This window comes from Melozone crissalis, unplaced genomic scaffold, assembly GCF_028551555.1.
Source record: "Melozone crissalis strain CALT ecotype California unplaced genomic scaffold, PUWL_Pcris_2 ptg000006l_1, whole genome shotgun sequence".
In the NCBI taxonomy this organism is placed as follows: domain Eukaryota; kingdom Metazoa; phylum Chordata; class Aves; order Passeriformes; family Passerellidae; genus Melozone; species Melozone crissalis.
In genome coordinates this window covers 207,674-224,006 of record NW_026535784.1, presented here as the reverse complement: position 1 = coordinate 224,006, position 16,333 = coordinate 207,674, and the positions used below count along the sequence as shown (strand labels likewise).

At 54.6% G+C, this 16,333-nt stretch overlaps 1 protein-coding gene across 2 annotated transcripts in view; it reads right to left on the bottom strand.

Moving 5' to 3' along the window:
- The window catches only part of DYSF (dysferlin), a 67,814-nt gene that overhangs the window by 48,504 nt on the left and 2,977 nt on the right, over positions 1 to 16,333 (bottom strand). For both annotated transcript variants that reach the window (XM_054293425.1, XM_054293434.1), the window contains exons 2-22: positions 15,528 to 15,583; positions 14,946 to 15,037; positions 13,777 to 13,882; positions 12,936 to 13,050; positions 12,660 to 12,853; positions 12,344 to 12,472; positions 12,172 to 12,234; positions 12,005 to 12,055; positions 11,897 to 11,927; positions 11,369 to 11,484; positions 10,505 to 10,631; positions 10,131 to 10,234; positions 8,668 to 8,736; positions 8,547 to 8,590; positions 8,367 to 8,449; positions 6,469 to 6,510; positions 5,654 to 5,769; positions 5,236 to 5,349; positions 3,851 to 4,028; positions 2,723 to 2,847; positions 1,557 to 1,663 (exon numbers count right to left, since the gene is read on the bottom strand). In XM_054293425.1, the coding sequence (XP_054149400.1) occupies positions 1,557 to 1,663; positions 2,723 to 2,847; positions 3,851 to 4,028; positions 5,236 to 5,349; positions 5,654 to 5,769; positions 6,469 to 6,510; positions 8,367 to 8,449; positions 8,547 to 8,590; positions 8,668 to 8,736; positions 10,131 to 10,234; positions 10,505 to 10,631; positions 11,369 to 11,484; positions 11,897 to 11,927; positions 12,005 to 12,055; positions 12,172 to 12,234; positions 12,344 to 12,472; positions 12,660 to 12,853; positions 12,936 to 13,050; positions 13,777 to 13,882; positions 14,946 to 15,037; positions 15,528 to 15,583 (2,062 nt within the window). The remainder of the gene's footprint in view (positions 1 to 1,556; positions 1,664 to 2,722; positions 2,848 to 3,850; positions 4,029 to 5,235; positions 5,350 to 5,653; positions 5,770 to 6,468; positions 6,511 to 8,366; positions 8,450 to 8,546; positions 8,591 to 8,667; positions 8,737 to 10,130; positions 10,235 to 10,504; positions 10,632 to 11,368; positions 11,485 to 11,896; positions 11,928 to 12,004; positions 12,056 to 12,171; positions 12,235 to 12,343; positions 12,473 to 12,659; positions 12,854 to 12,935; positions 13,051 to 13,776; positions 13,883 to 14,945; positions 15,038 to 15,527; positions 15,584 to 16,333) is intronic.

Sequence of the window (16,333 nt, the reverse complement as noted above, 5' to 3'; positions counted from 1 at the left end):
GGTCACTAATCATCATTAATGATCATTAATCCATCCCAATTTCCCACCCCCCCCCCCAATAGCTCATCCAACTTCTTGTGGGATTTTCCAGCCTTTTTAATTGGTTTTTCCATATTTTCAGCAAATATCAAAGGAATTGAGAAGCCAGCGAAGATATCTGGGAATGGGAAGAGCAAAAGAGTTTCAAACCAAGGCCAGAATTCCCCCGGGAATCAGGATGGGAATGAGCCACACCCACATTTTAATATCCATTATCCAAGCTCCTGGAAAAATGGATCAGGTGCCAAACTGGGAGGTTTTCCTGTAAAATTCAAGGATTTATGGATCCGCTGCTATAAATTAACTTCCTGCTCCCGGCTCCTGAGCCACAAATCAGGATTTCCTCCGGAAAAAATAGATGGAGAGAAAGATAAATTTATTTTTAGGCTGTGCAGAGGTTTGGAAGGAGATTTTTAAGGATGCGACATTCTCACCTCAGGAATTGGGATTGTAAATCCCATTTTTTATTGCAGGTAAATAGGGAGAACATGGAATTAGGGAATGGTTTGGGATTTTCCACGCTCCTCAGTTGCTCCAAGCCCTGTCCAGCCTGGGTTTGGATACTTCCAGGGATGAGGATTTGGAGTGAGGGGTAATGAGCAGGGAAAAGGTGGGAAAATGGGAAAAAAACGGAAAAAGGGGGGGAAAAGGAGGGGGAGAAGGGAAAAAGGGAAATAAGGAAAGAAAGGAAATAAGGACAAAGAAAGGGTGGGAAGGAAAAAAGGGAAAAAAGAAAAAAAGGGGAGAAAAGGCAAAAAGAGGAAAAAAGGGGGAAGAGAATAAAAGGGGGAAAGACAAAAGAAGATAAAAAAAAAACCAGGCAAAAGAGAAACAAGGGAGAAAAAGGGGAAATGGAAAAAAGAGAAAAAGGGGGAAATGGGAAAAAAAGGAGAGGAAGAGGAAAAAGGAAAAATACAGAAAAAATGGGAAATAATAAAGGGAAAGGGGAGTAGGGAAAAGGGGAGGAAAGGAAAAATATTATAAGAGAGAAAGAGAGAGAAAAAGGGGGGGAAAGGGAAAAAGGGGGAAAAGGGGGGAAAAGAGAAAAAAGATAAAAAAGAAAGAAATAGAAAAAAGGGAGAAGGGGAAAAAAAGAAAAAGCAAAAAAGGGGAAAAGGGGAGGAGGAAAAAGAGGAAAAAGAGGGGAAAGGAAAAACTGAAATAAAGGGGAAAGGTGAATGAAAGGAAAGTGGGAAAAGGGGGGAAAAGGGGGAAAGGGGAAAAATGGGGAAAGGAGGGAGAGAAAAAAGAGAAAAAAGGAAAAAAGGTGGGGAAAAGGAGGGAACAAACAAAAAGGGATAGAAAGGAAAAGGGGAGAAAGGGAGGAAAAAGTGGAAAAAATGGGGAGAAATGGGAAAAGAGAGCGGAAAACAGGGGAAAGGGAGAAACGGGGGGAAAAGGGGGGAAAAAAGGGGATGAAGAAAGGAGGGGAGGGGCAGAGGCAGTGTTCCTTTCTGAGACCAAGAAGAAACAAAGAAACATCAGGAAAGGTTTCCCATCCCGAATTCCCAAAGTACCTGCAGTCGGCAATGACATCATCGAGCAGTTGGGACCCCAGGGCCTCCAGCTCGACCGGAGAGCGGTTGGATTTCAGGGCCACATGGATCTTCTCCAGATTTGCTTCCTGTAGGAAAAGTAGGGATCAGGAGCTGAGGAATTGCCCGGAATCCCATCCCGCTTCCAGGATATTCCCAGCAAGAGGAAACTCCCAGGGATCAGAGATTCCACTCCGGGTCCCAGCAAGGATCTGCACCCAAATGTTTGGAGCTCCAGAGGAACCAACAGGAAAATCCAACGGGAAACCTCAGAAATCACTCAGGAGCTGAAGGACGGCCCCTGGATTGCTGGAATTGTCTCCAGGCTGAACAGGCTTGGATCAACCTGACGCAATGGAAGGTGCCCCTGAACATGGAATGGGATGGGATTTAAGGTTTCTCCAAAGCCAAACCATTCCAGGATGGAATGGATGCTCTGGGAAAGATGGGAACATTCATCTGGAGAAAGGAAAATTCCTGGGAATCTCAGAGTCCCTGGAGGGTCTCCAGGAGAGCTGCAGAGGGACTGGGGACAAGGCCTGCAGGGACAGGAGCCAGGGAATGGCTCCCACTGGGAAAGGGGAGATTGGGCTGGGATCTTGGCAAGGAATTCCTGGCTGGGCTGGAATTCCCAGATTTGCTGTGGCTGCCCCTGGATCCCTGGCAGTGCCCAAGGCCAGGTTGGACATCGGGGCTTGGATCCACCTGCGACAGTGGGAGGTGTCCCTGCCCATGGAATGGGGTGGGAATGGGATGGGATTGAGGGTCCCTTCCCACCCAAACCATTCTGTAATTCCATGATTCCATGAAGTTCCTCATCCAGTGGATACACAACTATGTCACCAGACATTCCAGAGCCTGGAGATGGCCTCTTTCCCCTCCCAGTGTCCCCAGGATGTCCCCAGGATGTCACTGGACACTCCTCAACTTGGAGGTGGCCTCTTTCCCCTCCCAGTGTACTCAGGGATGTCCCCAGGGATGTTCCCGGTCACCCCCCAGCCTGGAGGTGGCCCTGGTCCCCTCGTGGTGTCCCCAAATGTCCCCAGGATGTCCCCAGGGATGTCACTGGACACTTCTCTGCTTGGAGGTGGCCTCTGTCCCCTCCCAGTGTCCCCAGGGATGTCCCCAGGGATGTCCCAGTCACTCACCAGCCGCTCGGCCCCGTGGAGCAGCAGGTTCTGGGCGTCCATGCGGTGGCCGATGTCCTCCCAGTAGGAGGAGAGCACCACCACGGGCTTCACGTTCCCCCAGGGCAGGTAATAGTAGTGACAGCCTGGGGGACAGCACGGCGTCACCTCGGGATGGTGGGATAACGGAATCCACCCCTCGGGGGCGGGGATGAAGGGAGAACAGTGTGATTGGGATGGGAATTCCCCTCAGAAGGTGTTTGGGAGAAAGATGGGAATGGTGTTCCCCAAATCCTTGAGATCCCACCGAGATCCAATGGGATCTGACTCCATGGCTCTGGCAGTGAGACCAGAAACCAGCTCAGCATTCCTGGTGGGATGAGATGGGAGCCAGGAAAAGACACTCCCAAAAACCACCTCATGGAGATGAGAGATGTCACAGCTTCCCTGCTCCTTCCCAGACAAAAATTCCCCATGGATGAGGCAGGAAAACCCTCTGGAGCTGTCTGGTCCAAGCAGGGACACCTTCACCAGGATCACCTGGACACAATCTCGGGCTTCCCCTGGATCCCTGGGAGTGTCCAAGGCCAGGCTGGATATTGGGGTTTGGAATCACCTGGGATGGTGGGAGGTGTCCCTAAACATGGATGGGGTTGAATGGGATGGGATTCAAGGTCCCTTCCAACCCAAAGCATTCCAGGATTCTGGAGCCCCTCTGCTCTGGGAGAGTTGGGAATGTTCCCCTGGAGAAGTAATCAATCCAGGGAATCCTCAGAGTCCCTGGAGGGGCTCCAGGAGAGCTGGAGAGGGACTGGGGACAAGGCCTGCAGGGACAGGAGCCAGGGAATGGCTCCCACTGGGAAAGGGGAGATTGGGCTGGGATCTTGGCAAGGAATTGCTGGCTGGGATGGTGGGCAGGGGCTGGGCTGGAATTCCCAGATTTGCTGGGGCTGCCCCTGGATCCCTGGCAGTGCCCAAGGCCAGGTTGGACACTGGGGCTTGCATCCATTCCTGGGATAGTGGAAGGTGTCCCTAATCTGGAACAGGATGGGATTTAAGGCCCCTTCCATCCCAAACCATTCCATAATTCCAGGGTTCTCTTCCACCAGCCGTGTTTGGATCATCCCGAGGGACGGAATCCGCACTCACCATCGAAGACAGCCCCGCTGTACTGGGTGGTGGAGGCCAGGGGCAGGCAGGTGGTGTCAAACTTGTTGCCGTAATTCCCGATGCTGACCTCGAACTGGACGGCGCCGTCCACGCCCTGGAGCATCGTGGCCGAGTAGAAGGCGGCGAAGAGGGAATATTTCCGTCGGCGCAGGTATTTCTGGAATACAAACAGGAATTGGATGTGGAGGAGCTGCTGCCAATGATCTCCACGATGTGGAGCCGGAAGAGGCTGGAGGGTAAATCCTGAGTGGCTGAGGGAGTTGGGAAAGGGTTGGAGATCCAGGAAAAGCTGAGGGAGCTGGGAAGGGGCTGCAGAACCAGGAAAAGCTGAGGGAGCTGGGAAAGGGGCTCATTCCAGAGAAAAGGAGGATCCACAGGGACCTTCCGGCTTTGTACAACTTCCTGACAGGTTGGAACCAGTTGGGAGTTGGGATCTAATCCCAGGGAATAACAGGATAGAAGGGAACAGACTCATGCTGGGTCAGGGGAGGCTCAGGTTGGACACCAGCAGGAATTTCCTCGTGGAAAGCGTGGTCAGGGATAGGAAGTGCCCAGGGAGGTTTGGAGTGCCCATCCCTGGAGATGCCCAAGGAATTCCTGGGTGTGGCACTCAGTGCCAGGGTGGGCATCGGGCACAGCTTGGACTGGATGATCCCAGAAGATTTTCCAAACTCAGTGAGCCCAGGATGGGAATTTTCTTGCAGGGGAAATAACAAACTTTGCAGCATGGGAATCTTGGGGGAATTTTAGGAAAACCAGATGGAAGAGGAGGCTACAACTTCTCATAGAAAAGGAGTCAAAGGAGGAAATCTGAGAGAGCCAGTATGAAGGGAAATCTCCCACAACATCATGGGAGAGCTCAGAGTCCCTGGCAGGGCCTGAAGGGGCTCCAGGAGAACTGGAGAGGGACTGGGGACAAGGCCTGCAGGGACAGGAGCCAGGGAATGGCTCCCACTGGGAAAGGGGAGATTGGGCTGGGATCTTGGCAAGGAATTCCTGGCTGGGAGGGTGGGCAGGGGCTGTGCTGGAATTCCCAGATTTGCTGTGGCTGCCCCTGGATCCCTGGCAGTGCCCAAGGCCAGGCTGGATTGAGCTTGGATCCACCTGGGATAGTGGGAGCTGCCCCTGCCAATGGAACGTGATCAGCTTCAAGGCCCATTCCCATCCAAACCATTCCATGGTCCCACAATTCCATGCTCACCATGATCAGCTCGGATGGACCAACCTGGATACTTTGGGATAAAAATCCAACAGGAGACCCCTCCAGGAGCTCACAGACCATGGGACAACCCTCACCCATGGCCAACATCCCTTCCATAGTGTCCCACATGCCAATCCCAGAGATTTTCCAGAAATTCCAATACCTCCACCCTCAGGATGTCATCAGCAGGAATCTCCTCCACCTTCTGCTCCATGTGCTCCACCAGTTTGGTCTCCAGCTCCACCAGGATCCGGCCCCGATACGCAACCCCCTCACCCTTGGGATAGACCAGGAACAGGAGTCAGGATCCCGGAATTCCCTTCCTGAGGCCAAGTTCTGCCTTTGCTTCCAAGGAGCTTCATTGCGGAGCAGCGGGATCAGGCAAAGAATTCCAGCTGGCGCTTCCAAAGTGGAATTTTGGGAGCAGAGCGGGATCGGGAGGCGTTAGCAGGAATAACCAGGAGTGGGAAACACAGCGCAGGCTCATGATGACAAAGCTAAGTGCAGTTAGAAGCAGCTTTTTTTGGGAAAAGAGGAGCTGGAGGTTATTTTGGGATGCGCCAGGAAGCAGCCGATGTCACCTTTCCCAGATTGAGCGTCTCGTAGGGATCGGGAAATCCGGTGAATTCCCGGGGGCTGCCATACAGGTTGATGTAGCAGGGCCCGAAGGTCGGCAGGAATCCCAGCCCGTCATCCACTGGGAATGGCAGGGAAAAGAGGGATTAGGGATTCCTGGAGGCACTTTGGGAATGCGTCACGCTCGCTGGAGCATCACAGGGATCACACAGCTGGAGGCCACCAAAATCCCGGAATTTCCACCCATTTTGAATCCCACGACCTCACCTTGGAGCAGGAGAACAATACGGAGGGCGTGGTGCTGAATCCTGGGAATTCCCAATCCCAGGAAAAGTCCCCATGGAAAAGAGTGAGGTCAGAGAGGGGTCAGACAAGAGTAAGAGTGACAGGAGAGAGAAAAGAGCCTCAGGATGTGCCAGGAAGGTTTAGGTTGGATTTTTGGGAAAATTCCTTCCTGGAAAGGGCTGTCCCCATCCCCGGAGGGACTGAACATCCCTATGGAGGTGGCACTTGGGGACACAGATACGGGGTGGCCTTGGGAGCCAATGGATCAGAGGGATTTTCCAATCCTGTGATTCCATGAGGAGAACCACTCATTTTTATGGAATTTTTAGCAGGAATCCTGCCCTCCATGCGCCCATCTGGCTACACGTTCCAGACACGACAGCATCCCGGGAATCCCCAAAGGGCCAAACCGGAGCCATTCCCTTTTCCCAAGGTGCCCAACTCATCCCAGCAGATCCTCCCCCAGTCCAGAGAGTGGAACCAGTAAAACCAGTCCCAGGAGGTGCTGGAAAACTGGGATGCACTGGGAACGTACGGTCCGAGGGTTTCAGAGGCTTCACAGGAGCAGGAAACTCATCTGAGGCACAAAGAGAGGGAGAGAGGTTGGGAAAGGTTGGAAGAGGAGCACAGAAAAGGGATGGAGACGGGAATGAGCGGGGAGATTCCCACAGAGAGACAGAGAGAGAAAGGGAGAGGTTTCTCATGGAATCATGGAGTCAAGGAATTATGGAATCATGGAATCAAAGAATCATGGAATGGTTGGGGTGGGAAGGGACCTTAAAGCCCATCCAGGTGCATCCAGGGACACTTCCCACTATCCCGGGTTGTTCCGAGCCTTGTCCAATCTGGTCTTGGACAATTCCAGAGGCTGTGGGACTGGGATGGAGCGGGGTTGGAGCATCCCTGAGTTGCATTCCCAGGCATTTCCTTGGGATCAAACAGATCCCAGTGGTGGGAAAGGGAGATGCCAATCCTGGATCCCACCATTCCCATCCTCCCTCCCAGCCTCTCTCTCTCTCTCTCGCCAGCCCATCCCAGGATTTGTGTTGGGATTAGGAAGAGGGGACTGGACAGTGTCAGGGGTGGGACACGGGTGGAGCCTCTGGATCATGTCCTGATCCATGGAATCACGGAATGGCTTGGAAGGACATTAAAGCTCATCCCATTCCATGGGCAGGGACACATCCCACTATCCCAGCATGCTCCAAGCTTTTTCCAGCATGGCCATCCTGTGTCCCTACAGCTCATGGGGAAGTCACAAAGCCAAGTGCAGAATTCCCACTGGGATCACAGATTCCACGGAAGCACTGGCAGCAGGAAAAGTTCATGCAGGTGGAAGCTCCAAGCCCTCAGCAGGTCCAAAGCCACGTCCCAAATTCCCGCTCTCCTACCTGGCACCAGTGACAGTGACACTCGGCTGAGCCCTGCCACGCCTGGGGGTGCTTAACCACAGAAAATTCCCGGGATTTGGAACAGCACAGGCTGAATGGGAATTCTCACCCTGTGACAGCTCCTAAATGTCACCTCAGGGGCGTGGACACCTCAGGGGGACGCGGCTGCCAGCAGCGGTGCCACCACCACCACGTGTCACCAACCTCCAGCCACACCATGGACCTGCAGCCTCCATCCCCCATTCCCAAGAATCCACCACATCCCAAGAATCCACCAAATCCCAAGAATCCAAAGGGGTTGGATCCAATCTGGAAATGGGGCACAGCTCAGAGTGGCTGCAGGACCCCATCCTGTGTCCCCAGGTGGGGACGGTGACAGCTGTAACATCCCCAAAGCCACCACCAACCTCCAGCCACACCATGGACCTGGAGCCTCCATCCCCCATTCCCAAGAATCCACCAAATCCCAAGAATCCACCAAATCCCAGGAATCCAGAGGAGTTGGAGCTAATCTGGAAGGGGGGCACATCTTGGAGTGACTGCAGGACACCATCCCATGTCCCCAGGTGGGGACAGTGGCAATTGTGACATTCTCAAAGCCACCACCAACTTCCACCCACACCATGGACCTGCAACTCCCTTTCCCCATTCCCAAGAATCCACCAAATCCCAAGAATCCAGAGGGGTTGGATCCATCCAGAAAGCGAACACAGCTCAGAGTGGCCACAGGACCCCATCCTGTGTCCCCAGGCGGGGACAGTGACAGCTGTGATGTCCCCAAAACCACCACCAACCTCCAGCCATGCCATGGACCTGCAACTACTGTCCCCCATTCCCAAGAATCCACCACATCCCAAGAACCCAGAGGGGTTGGATCCAATCTGGAAATGCAGCACAGCCTGAAGTGACCACAGGACCCTGCGTCCCCAAGCAGGGATGGTGACAGCTGTGACGTCCCCAGAGCCACCACCAACCTCCAACCGTGCCATGCAGCTCCTCCAAGGCCATGCATCCCAAATCCCGGCCTGCTTCCCGCCCTTACCCTCCAGCTCCCCGCCGGGGGCCGAAATCTTGGACATTCCGAGGAAAGCGGTGCCAATGACATCGTTGTGTGTCAGGCGGTCCCTGCGAGGTGACAACGTCACTTTGGGGACCGTGGGGGAGGGAATGTCCCCACGCCCATCCCACCATTCCGGGCACTGGGAATGCCCTTCCCGCTCACCAGTCGGTCACACGGATCCTCATCCGCTCGCACATGGAAGGGAACTGAGAAAAGGGATACGGGAAGAGGGTGAGCGGCGCTGGGGACACTGGGAGGGGACCTTGGGGACACCAGGGCTCACCATGGCCGGCAGCGTCAGGCACTGGTTCCACTGGGGGTTGGCGTTCTTCTCCAGGATCCGGGAGCAGAGCTGGAAAGGAGAGGTGGGAAGAGGGAAAAGTTGGTGTTGTCCCAGGAAAGCAGCTGTTGGCCCAGTGCATGGAGCTGGGAAGCCTCAGATTCCCTAAAATCTGGCTTCAGATTCCCTAAAATCTGGTCTCAGATTCCCTAAAATCTGGTCTCAGATTCCAGAAAGTTGAGGCTCAGATTCCCCCAAATCCAACTTCAGATTCCCTAAAATCCATCCTCATGTTCCCCAAAATCCAGTCTTAGATTCCCAAAAGTTGAGGTTCACATTCCCCCAAATCCAGCTTCAGGTTCCTGAAATCCAGCCTCAGGTTCCCCAAAATGCCATCTCAGGCTTCTCAGAATCCAGCCTCAGTTTCCCTAAAATCTGTCCCCAAATTCCCTAAAATCTAGTCTCAGACTCCTTAAAATCCAGCCTCAGATTCCCTAAAATCAATCCCCCATTCCATGGGGTTCCTGAACCCCCTGGTGCAGGAGGCAGAGGATGCTTCAGATTTCCCAGGGATCTTCCCGCCTTGGGACCAGCAGGATCACATCTGCCCCATTCCAGGAGCAAATTTCCCCATTCCAAGGCCAAATTCCTCCATTTAAAGACTGAATTTCCTCATTCCAGGCTTGGGGATCTGGAGGGAATATCCCACTGCCATTCCAGCTCCAAGGACATCCCACCGAAATGCCAATCCCAGGGATCCACAGTGAATGTCCCACTGCCATCCCAACCCCAAGGACATCCCAGTGCCATCCCAATCCCAAAGATCTGGGAGTAACTGTCCCAGTGCCATCCCAATCCCAAATTCCTGGGGACTGTCCTGCTGCCATCCCAACCCCATGGATATCCTGCTGAAATCCCAGTCCCAGAGATCCAAAGGGAATGTCCCACTGCCATCCCAACCCCAGATTCCTGGGGTCTGTCCTGTTGCCATTCCAGCCTTGAGGACATCCCACTGAAATCCCAATCCCAGGGATCCAGAGGGAATGTCCCACTGCCATTCTAACCCCAAGGACATCCTACTGCCATCCCAATCCCAAAGACCTGGGAGGGAATGTCCCACTGCCATTCCAGCCTCAAGGACATCCCACTGAAATTCCAGTCCCAGAGACCCAGGAGGGGTCATCCCACTGAAATCCCAATACCAAGGACATCCTGCTGTCATCTCAATCCCAAATACCTGGGTGGCAATGTCCTGCTGCCATTCCCAATCCCAAAATCATCCCGCCACCATTCCCAATCCCAGGATCATCCCACTGCCACTCCAATCCCAGGATCATGCTGTTGCCATTCCCAACCCCAGGATCATCCTGCTGTTATCCCAGCCCCAGGAACACCCCACTGCCATCCCAATCCCGGATTCCTCCCGCTGCCATTCCCGGGATCCTGGCGGATCCCGCTCCACTGACCGTTTTCCCGGCAAAGCTGACTTCCACAAAGGGATCCACCAGGTTCTTCTTGTTGCTCTCAAAGCCGAAGATCTGCCGGACGTTGTCCATGACGGCGTCATCCACTGGGAAGAGAGGGAGATGCCAAAATCCATGGAATTCCACAGCATCCAGAGGGTCCCAGCTGTCCCCCCAGCAGGATGAGCATTCCCATGGAGGAGACGCTCTCCAGGCGGGAAAAGCAGGGGGATAAAATCAGTTTGGACCAGTAAGAAACTCCTCTCCCATAAAACTGCCCGACATCCTTGGATTATAATAACGGATCGTTTCCTTCTCCGGGCCCTAATTCCTGCCTGGAATGTCGCGATTCCGAGGGATCCAAAGGAAAAACCTACTCTGGGGCAAATCCTCGGCTTTGTAGATCTTGAGGCAGAACTGGGCGCCCCTGAGGGTGACCCCGGTGGGGCGCAGCAGGTTGGCCTCGATGTCCTCCTTGTCCTCGGACACCTCCTTCTTCTCCAGCTGTGGGAACAGGACAATGGGAAAAGTCACCCTGGATCCAGGAATGGGCAGGGAAATCCCAAAAGAGAGAGGGTGGGTGGATGCTCCAGCCCTGGGAGTGTCCAAAGTGAGGTTGGACAAGGCTTGGAGCAACCTGGGATAGTGGGAGGTGTCCCTGAGCATGGATGGGGTGGGATTTAAGTCTCCTCCAAACCCAAACCATTCCAGGATTCTGGAGCCCCTCTCCTCTGCGAGAGCTGGGAATGTTCCCCTGGAGAAGGGAAAAAATCCAGGGAATCCTCAAAGCGCCTGAAGGGGCTCCAGGAGAGCTGGAGAGGGACTGGGGACAAGGCCTGCAGGGACAGGAGCCAGGGAATGGCTCCCACTGGGAAAGGGGAGATTGGGCTGGGATCTTGGCAAGGAATTGCTGTCTGGGAGGGTGGGCAGGGGCTGGGCTGGAATTCCCAGATTTGCTGTGGCTGCCCCTGGATGCCAGGTTGGACATCAGGGTTGGATCCACCTGGGACAGTGGGAAGTGTCCCTAAGCTGGAAAGAGGTGGGATTTAAGATCTCCCCCAACCCAAACCATTCCAGGATTCCATGATAAAATGCAACACTTTTCCCCCAAAACAGAGGAAAATCCAAACTGTGGCTTCCTTGGGAATGGCCATGGAGGTTGGTGGGTCTTGGCCAGAATATCCCAGGGCTGGAATGCCCCAGGGCTGGAATGTCCCCCCATTCCCAGGAGGAATACTCACGGGAGCTTCGTCTCCAGGCCCCAGCACGCAGGCGCTGACCTTCAAGTAGCCCTTGGCTCCCGCGGAAAAATCCTCCGGATCCGAGAGGAGCAGCCACTTCCTGCGGAAAGCGTGTTCTGCGGGAAAACGTGGGAAACTGGGAATTACTCCTTGGATGTGCAGGGAGGTCAGGGATGCTCCTGGGTGGGGTTTAAATGGAAATCATGCAATGGGATAAGGGAATATTTCAGTTCCTTTCCCAGGAAGGGACCAGGGAAGAGGGAAGGGTAATTGGAACAAAATTCCTGGAAAAACTATGGACGCTCCATCCCTGGAAATGTCCAAGGCCAGGTTGGATGGACTTAGATCCACCTGGGATGGTGGAATTTTTCCCTGGATGGAACCAGATGATCCTTAAGGTCCCTTCCCACCCAAACCATTCTGGGATTCCATGGCAATGGATCTGGGATTTGGGGCTCCTCTATGGAAGAGTTGGGATGTGTGGGCGCTTTTCCCAAAGAAATCCCGAAGAAATTTCCCAAGGCTCACTTGGCTCAGAGTAAACGGTCTCCACATCCATCTGCGGGATTAAAGGAAAAGGAGATGCCAGAGTTCATCCAGAACAGGAAACGCTGGGAAAAGGGGATGGGATCTTACCCGGAATTCCCCGATCACCGAATCCGTGCGGAACGACCGAGAATCCACGACCTGAAAATGAGGAAAAATGTGCGATCCAGCCCAAATTCTGCCGGGATGGAGGAATCCTGGGGAACAGGAGGGGTTTCCCTGGGAAGGGGAGGATTCCAGGATTTCCCAACACTCACCGTGAGGAAAATGGGAGCATCGAACAGCTCCGATGGGGACTCAAAGACGTTGAAGAAAAAAGTCTGTGGAAAACCAGGATGAGGATGAGGCGTTATCCCAGTTTTCCACCCGGAGCGCATTCCCACATCGCAGCCTCTCCCAGGAATCGTTGGAGTGGGAATTCCTGCTGACCTCATCAAAGAAGGGGCTGTTCCCTTTCCGGATCCGCGTTCTCCGGGTTTGTCCGGCCACCGTCACCTTCACCACCGGCCGGATCTGGATCCCGGGAAGCTGCCGGGCCTCGATGACCCTCACCCGGATCTGGGATGGGGTGGAGGATATGGAATCACCGGGAAGGGAATCACAAAGATCATCCCACAGAATGGAGGACAGGGAATCACCAGGATGAGAATCACCAGGATGAGAATCATCAGGATCATCCCATAGGATGGAGGACAGGGAATCACCAGGACAACCAGCAGGATTTTACGGGAACAGCTCATCCCACCTGGAAATCCTGTGGTTTGTTGGATAAAGGTTTTTTGGGAGAGCTCCTCCTCCTCCTCTTCACCCCCTGGATGTGATTCCCAGACGGTTTCCTTGGGAGCGAGGGCGGCTCCGAGCCCGGTGCTCCCGAGGACGCCGAGGGCTCCGTGTCCCCCGTGGCCTCCGGATCTTCCATGTCCTCCTCTCCAGCCGTCTCTGCCCGGCGGGAGAAGGAAAATGTGGGATTTGGGAATGGGTTTGGATCCCAAAATCCGCGATGGGGAGGGGCTGTGGTTACCGGTGACTGTGTCCAGCTCGGCTGCAGCCGGGGCCGGCTCCGGAGGGGCCGGAGGAGGGAAAAGCGGGATAGCGCCCGGAGGGGGGATGTAGGACACCTGTAGGAACAGGGAGGCCTGGAAAACAAGGAATGAATGTCAGAGAGGCCGGGATGGGAGAACTGGGATCAAACTGGGAGGGAAAGGATCAGACTGGTCTCAGATTGGGAAGGACAGGACCCCAACTGGGATCAAACTGGGAGGGACAGGACTCAAAGCGGGATCAAACAGGGAGGGAAGGGATTCAGACTGGGATCAAACTGGGAGGGAAGGGATTCAGACTGGTCTCAAACTGGGAGCTTCAGCTGAGGGGAACAGGACTCAAACTAGTCCCAGACTGAGAGGGAAGGGATTCAGACTGGTCCCATACTGGGAGGGACAGGATTCAAACTGGGATCAGACTGAGAGGGATGTGGCTCGGACTGGGATCAAACTGGGAGGGAAGGGATTCAGACTGGTCTCCAACTGGGAGCTGCCACTGGGAGGGACATTGCTCAGACTGGCGCCAAACTGGGAGCCTCAACTGGTCCCAAACTGGGAGCCCAAATCGGGAGCCCAAACTGGGAGGATTCCTGGCCATGCTATGGCTTGTACTGGCCCCAAACTGGGAGCCCCAGCTGCCTCCAAACTGGGGGCCCAAACTGGTCACACCATGGTTTGTACTGGCCCCAAACTGGGAGCCCCCCTGGCCACGCCACAGCTCATACTGGTCCCAAACTGGGAGCCCTAACTGGCCACGCCACGGCTCATACTGGTCCCAAACTGGGAGCCCCAGCTGGTCCCAGACTGGAGCTGGGCGCTCACCCCAGTGCTCTCCTTGCGTGAGTCCAGCAGGGGGAGGTTGAACGAGGCTGCCAGGCTGGGAGTGCCCAGCACATCCCGGAGAGGCACCCGGGATTCTCCCAAAAACCTGCAGGAAACAGGGAGAGGGATCAGTGCTGCTCCAAGGGCATCCAAACCATTCCAGAGACAAGGATGGGAGTCTGGAGGGGGCCACAGAGATGGAGCCAGGCTGGGAATATTCCCCTGGAGAAGGGAAAAAATCCAGGGAATCTTCAGAATCCCTGAAGGGGCTCCAGGAGAGCTGGAGAGGGACTGGGGACAAGGCCTGCAGGGACAGGAGCCAGGGAATGGCTCCCACTGGGAAAGGGGAGATTGGGCTGGGATCTCGGCAAGGAATTGCTGGCTGGGAGGGTGGGCAGGGGCTGGGCTGGAATTCCCAGATTTGCTGTGGCTGCCCCTGGATCCCTGGCAGTGCCCAAGGCCAGGTTGGGATGGGGTTTGGAGCAGCCTGGGAGGTGACAGCCGGAATCTTCCTGCTCCGGGATCCAGGACCCTCCTCCCATTTTCCCGTGGCTATTTATGGGCACCCAGCAGTTGGAGCAGCCCCAAATTCCAACCCCCTTTGGATTTCAGCCCAGCAGCAATTCCAGCCTCAGCTCCAGCCCTGGAATCAGGATCCTTCCCTCCCAACCTCTTACCCCTAAAAATAAATCCCTCCCTCTATTTTTTTCCCTTTTCCAAGCAGCTCTCCCTCCCCACAAAGCCGGGAAAGGCCAGGAATCACCGGAATCCCTTCCATCCTCACCCAGCAGGAGCCCCCGATCCGTGGGGAACCCCTGGAATGGGGGAGGCACCGGGATCAGCCGGAGGAAGGAAACCGGAGGCTCCGCTCCCGCCACCGTTCCCGGCACTGCCGGCGCCTTGGGAATGATCTTGGCAGCCCTTCCCAAATCCCAGCCAAGTGTCTGAAGTGTCCGTCCATCTGTCCCCAAACAACCACCCCCTGTGTCCTCCCGACCTTCCAACGCTGGAATTTCCCCCGGATTCTGAGTAAAGCAGCCCAAAAATGCAGCTCCAGCCTCCCACGGCCGTCCCACAAGGGGGATCCGCGGAGTCTGGGAAGAGCCGGACGAATCCCGGGAATGGGAAAAGGGAGAAGGAGCCGTGTCCAGCTCCGGAATTTTTCCCACCTGTTTCTCCCCACGGTTTCATGGTCCTTGACCACCACGGTGAGCTCGGCATCGGGATCCAGAGGGATTCCCTTCAGATCCCACTCGAATCCCTGGAAAAAAAGAGGAGGGAGAGGCCAGGATCAGTGTCTGGAGTGGAGAACCCAAATCCCAAACTCCATCACAATCACAGCATTCCCAAAGCCAAATTTCCCAGCAAATTCACCGGGAAAAGTTGCCTTGGGACAAAGTTTTCCTTGGCCATGGATTACCGGGAAGGAGCAAATCCCAGAAGCTGCTCCAGCCCCAAATCTGTGCCTGAGTTCGCACCAAATTCCCTTTTTTTTTTGGAATTTTGGCCTATGGGAGCACAAGAAAAGTGTTGGAAGGGAAAAGGTGCTGGAAAAATTCCCATTCCATGGAAATTCCTTGAAACATTTGTGCCAAGTCTGGATAAGACTTTGCTGGAAGGGGAAGAGATTGGAATTCTGGAACAGAAAGGGAACGATCCCAAACTTCCCATGGGGCAGAAGCCCCAGGGAATCATCTGGACTCGGGCATTTTCTGGGAACAGGGATAAATCCAGGGACTGGGAATTCTCACCTCATTCCAGACAGGATTCACGTTGTTCTTGATGACCTTTGTCCTCTTCTTGACACCTGGAAGGAAAAAAAAATGGGATTGGGATCTTCCAGGGGTTTGGGAGCTTCCCAGGGATCAGGATCCCACAATGAAACTCTGATCTCAGCTGGGGCTGAGCTTCCAGGGATTCCCAGAATTCCCAGGACCAGAACTGGATCCCATTCCCTGATCCCAGCTGGACCTGAACCTCCAGAAATTCCCAGGACCAGGATCAGGCTCCATTCCCTGATCCTAGCTGGACCTGAACCTCCAGAAATTCCCACAACTCCCACGAGTAGGATCAGATCCCATTCCCTGATCTAAGCTAGGGGTGAGCTTCCAGTGATTATTCCCACAATTCCCAGGAGCAGGATCAGGACCCTTTCCCTCCTCCCAGCTGGAACTGGGCTTCCAAAAATTCCCAGGATGAGGACTGGATCCCAATCCCTGATCCCAGGTGGGGCAGAAATTCCAGAAATTTCCAGGACCAGGACTGGATCCCATTCTCTCCTCACTGGAGAGCTTCTGGAAGGGCTGAGCTTCCAGAAATTCCCACAATCCCCAGGATCAGGATCAAGCCCCATTCCCTCTTCCCAGGGCTGAGAATACAGAGATTGGATCCAAGATCCCACTTGGATCCCCAGCCCTTCCAGGCTGGAAAATGCACTGGAAAATCCTCCTTGCCGTGCCTCAGTTTCCCCAGCAGCATCCAAAGGTTTCCAAGGACTGGGAATTCAGGGTGGGAAGAGCCGGGGGAGATCCCAAACATTCCATTCCTTCCATTCTCA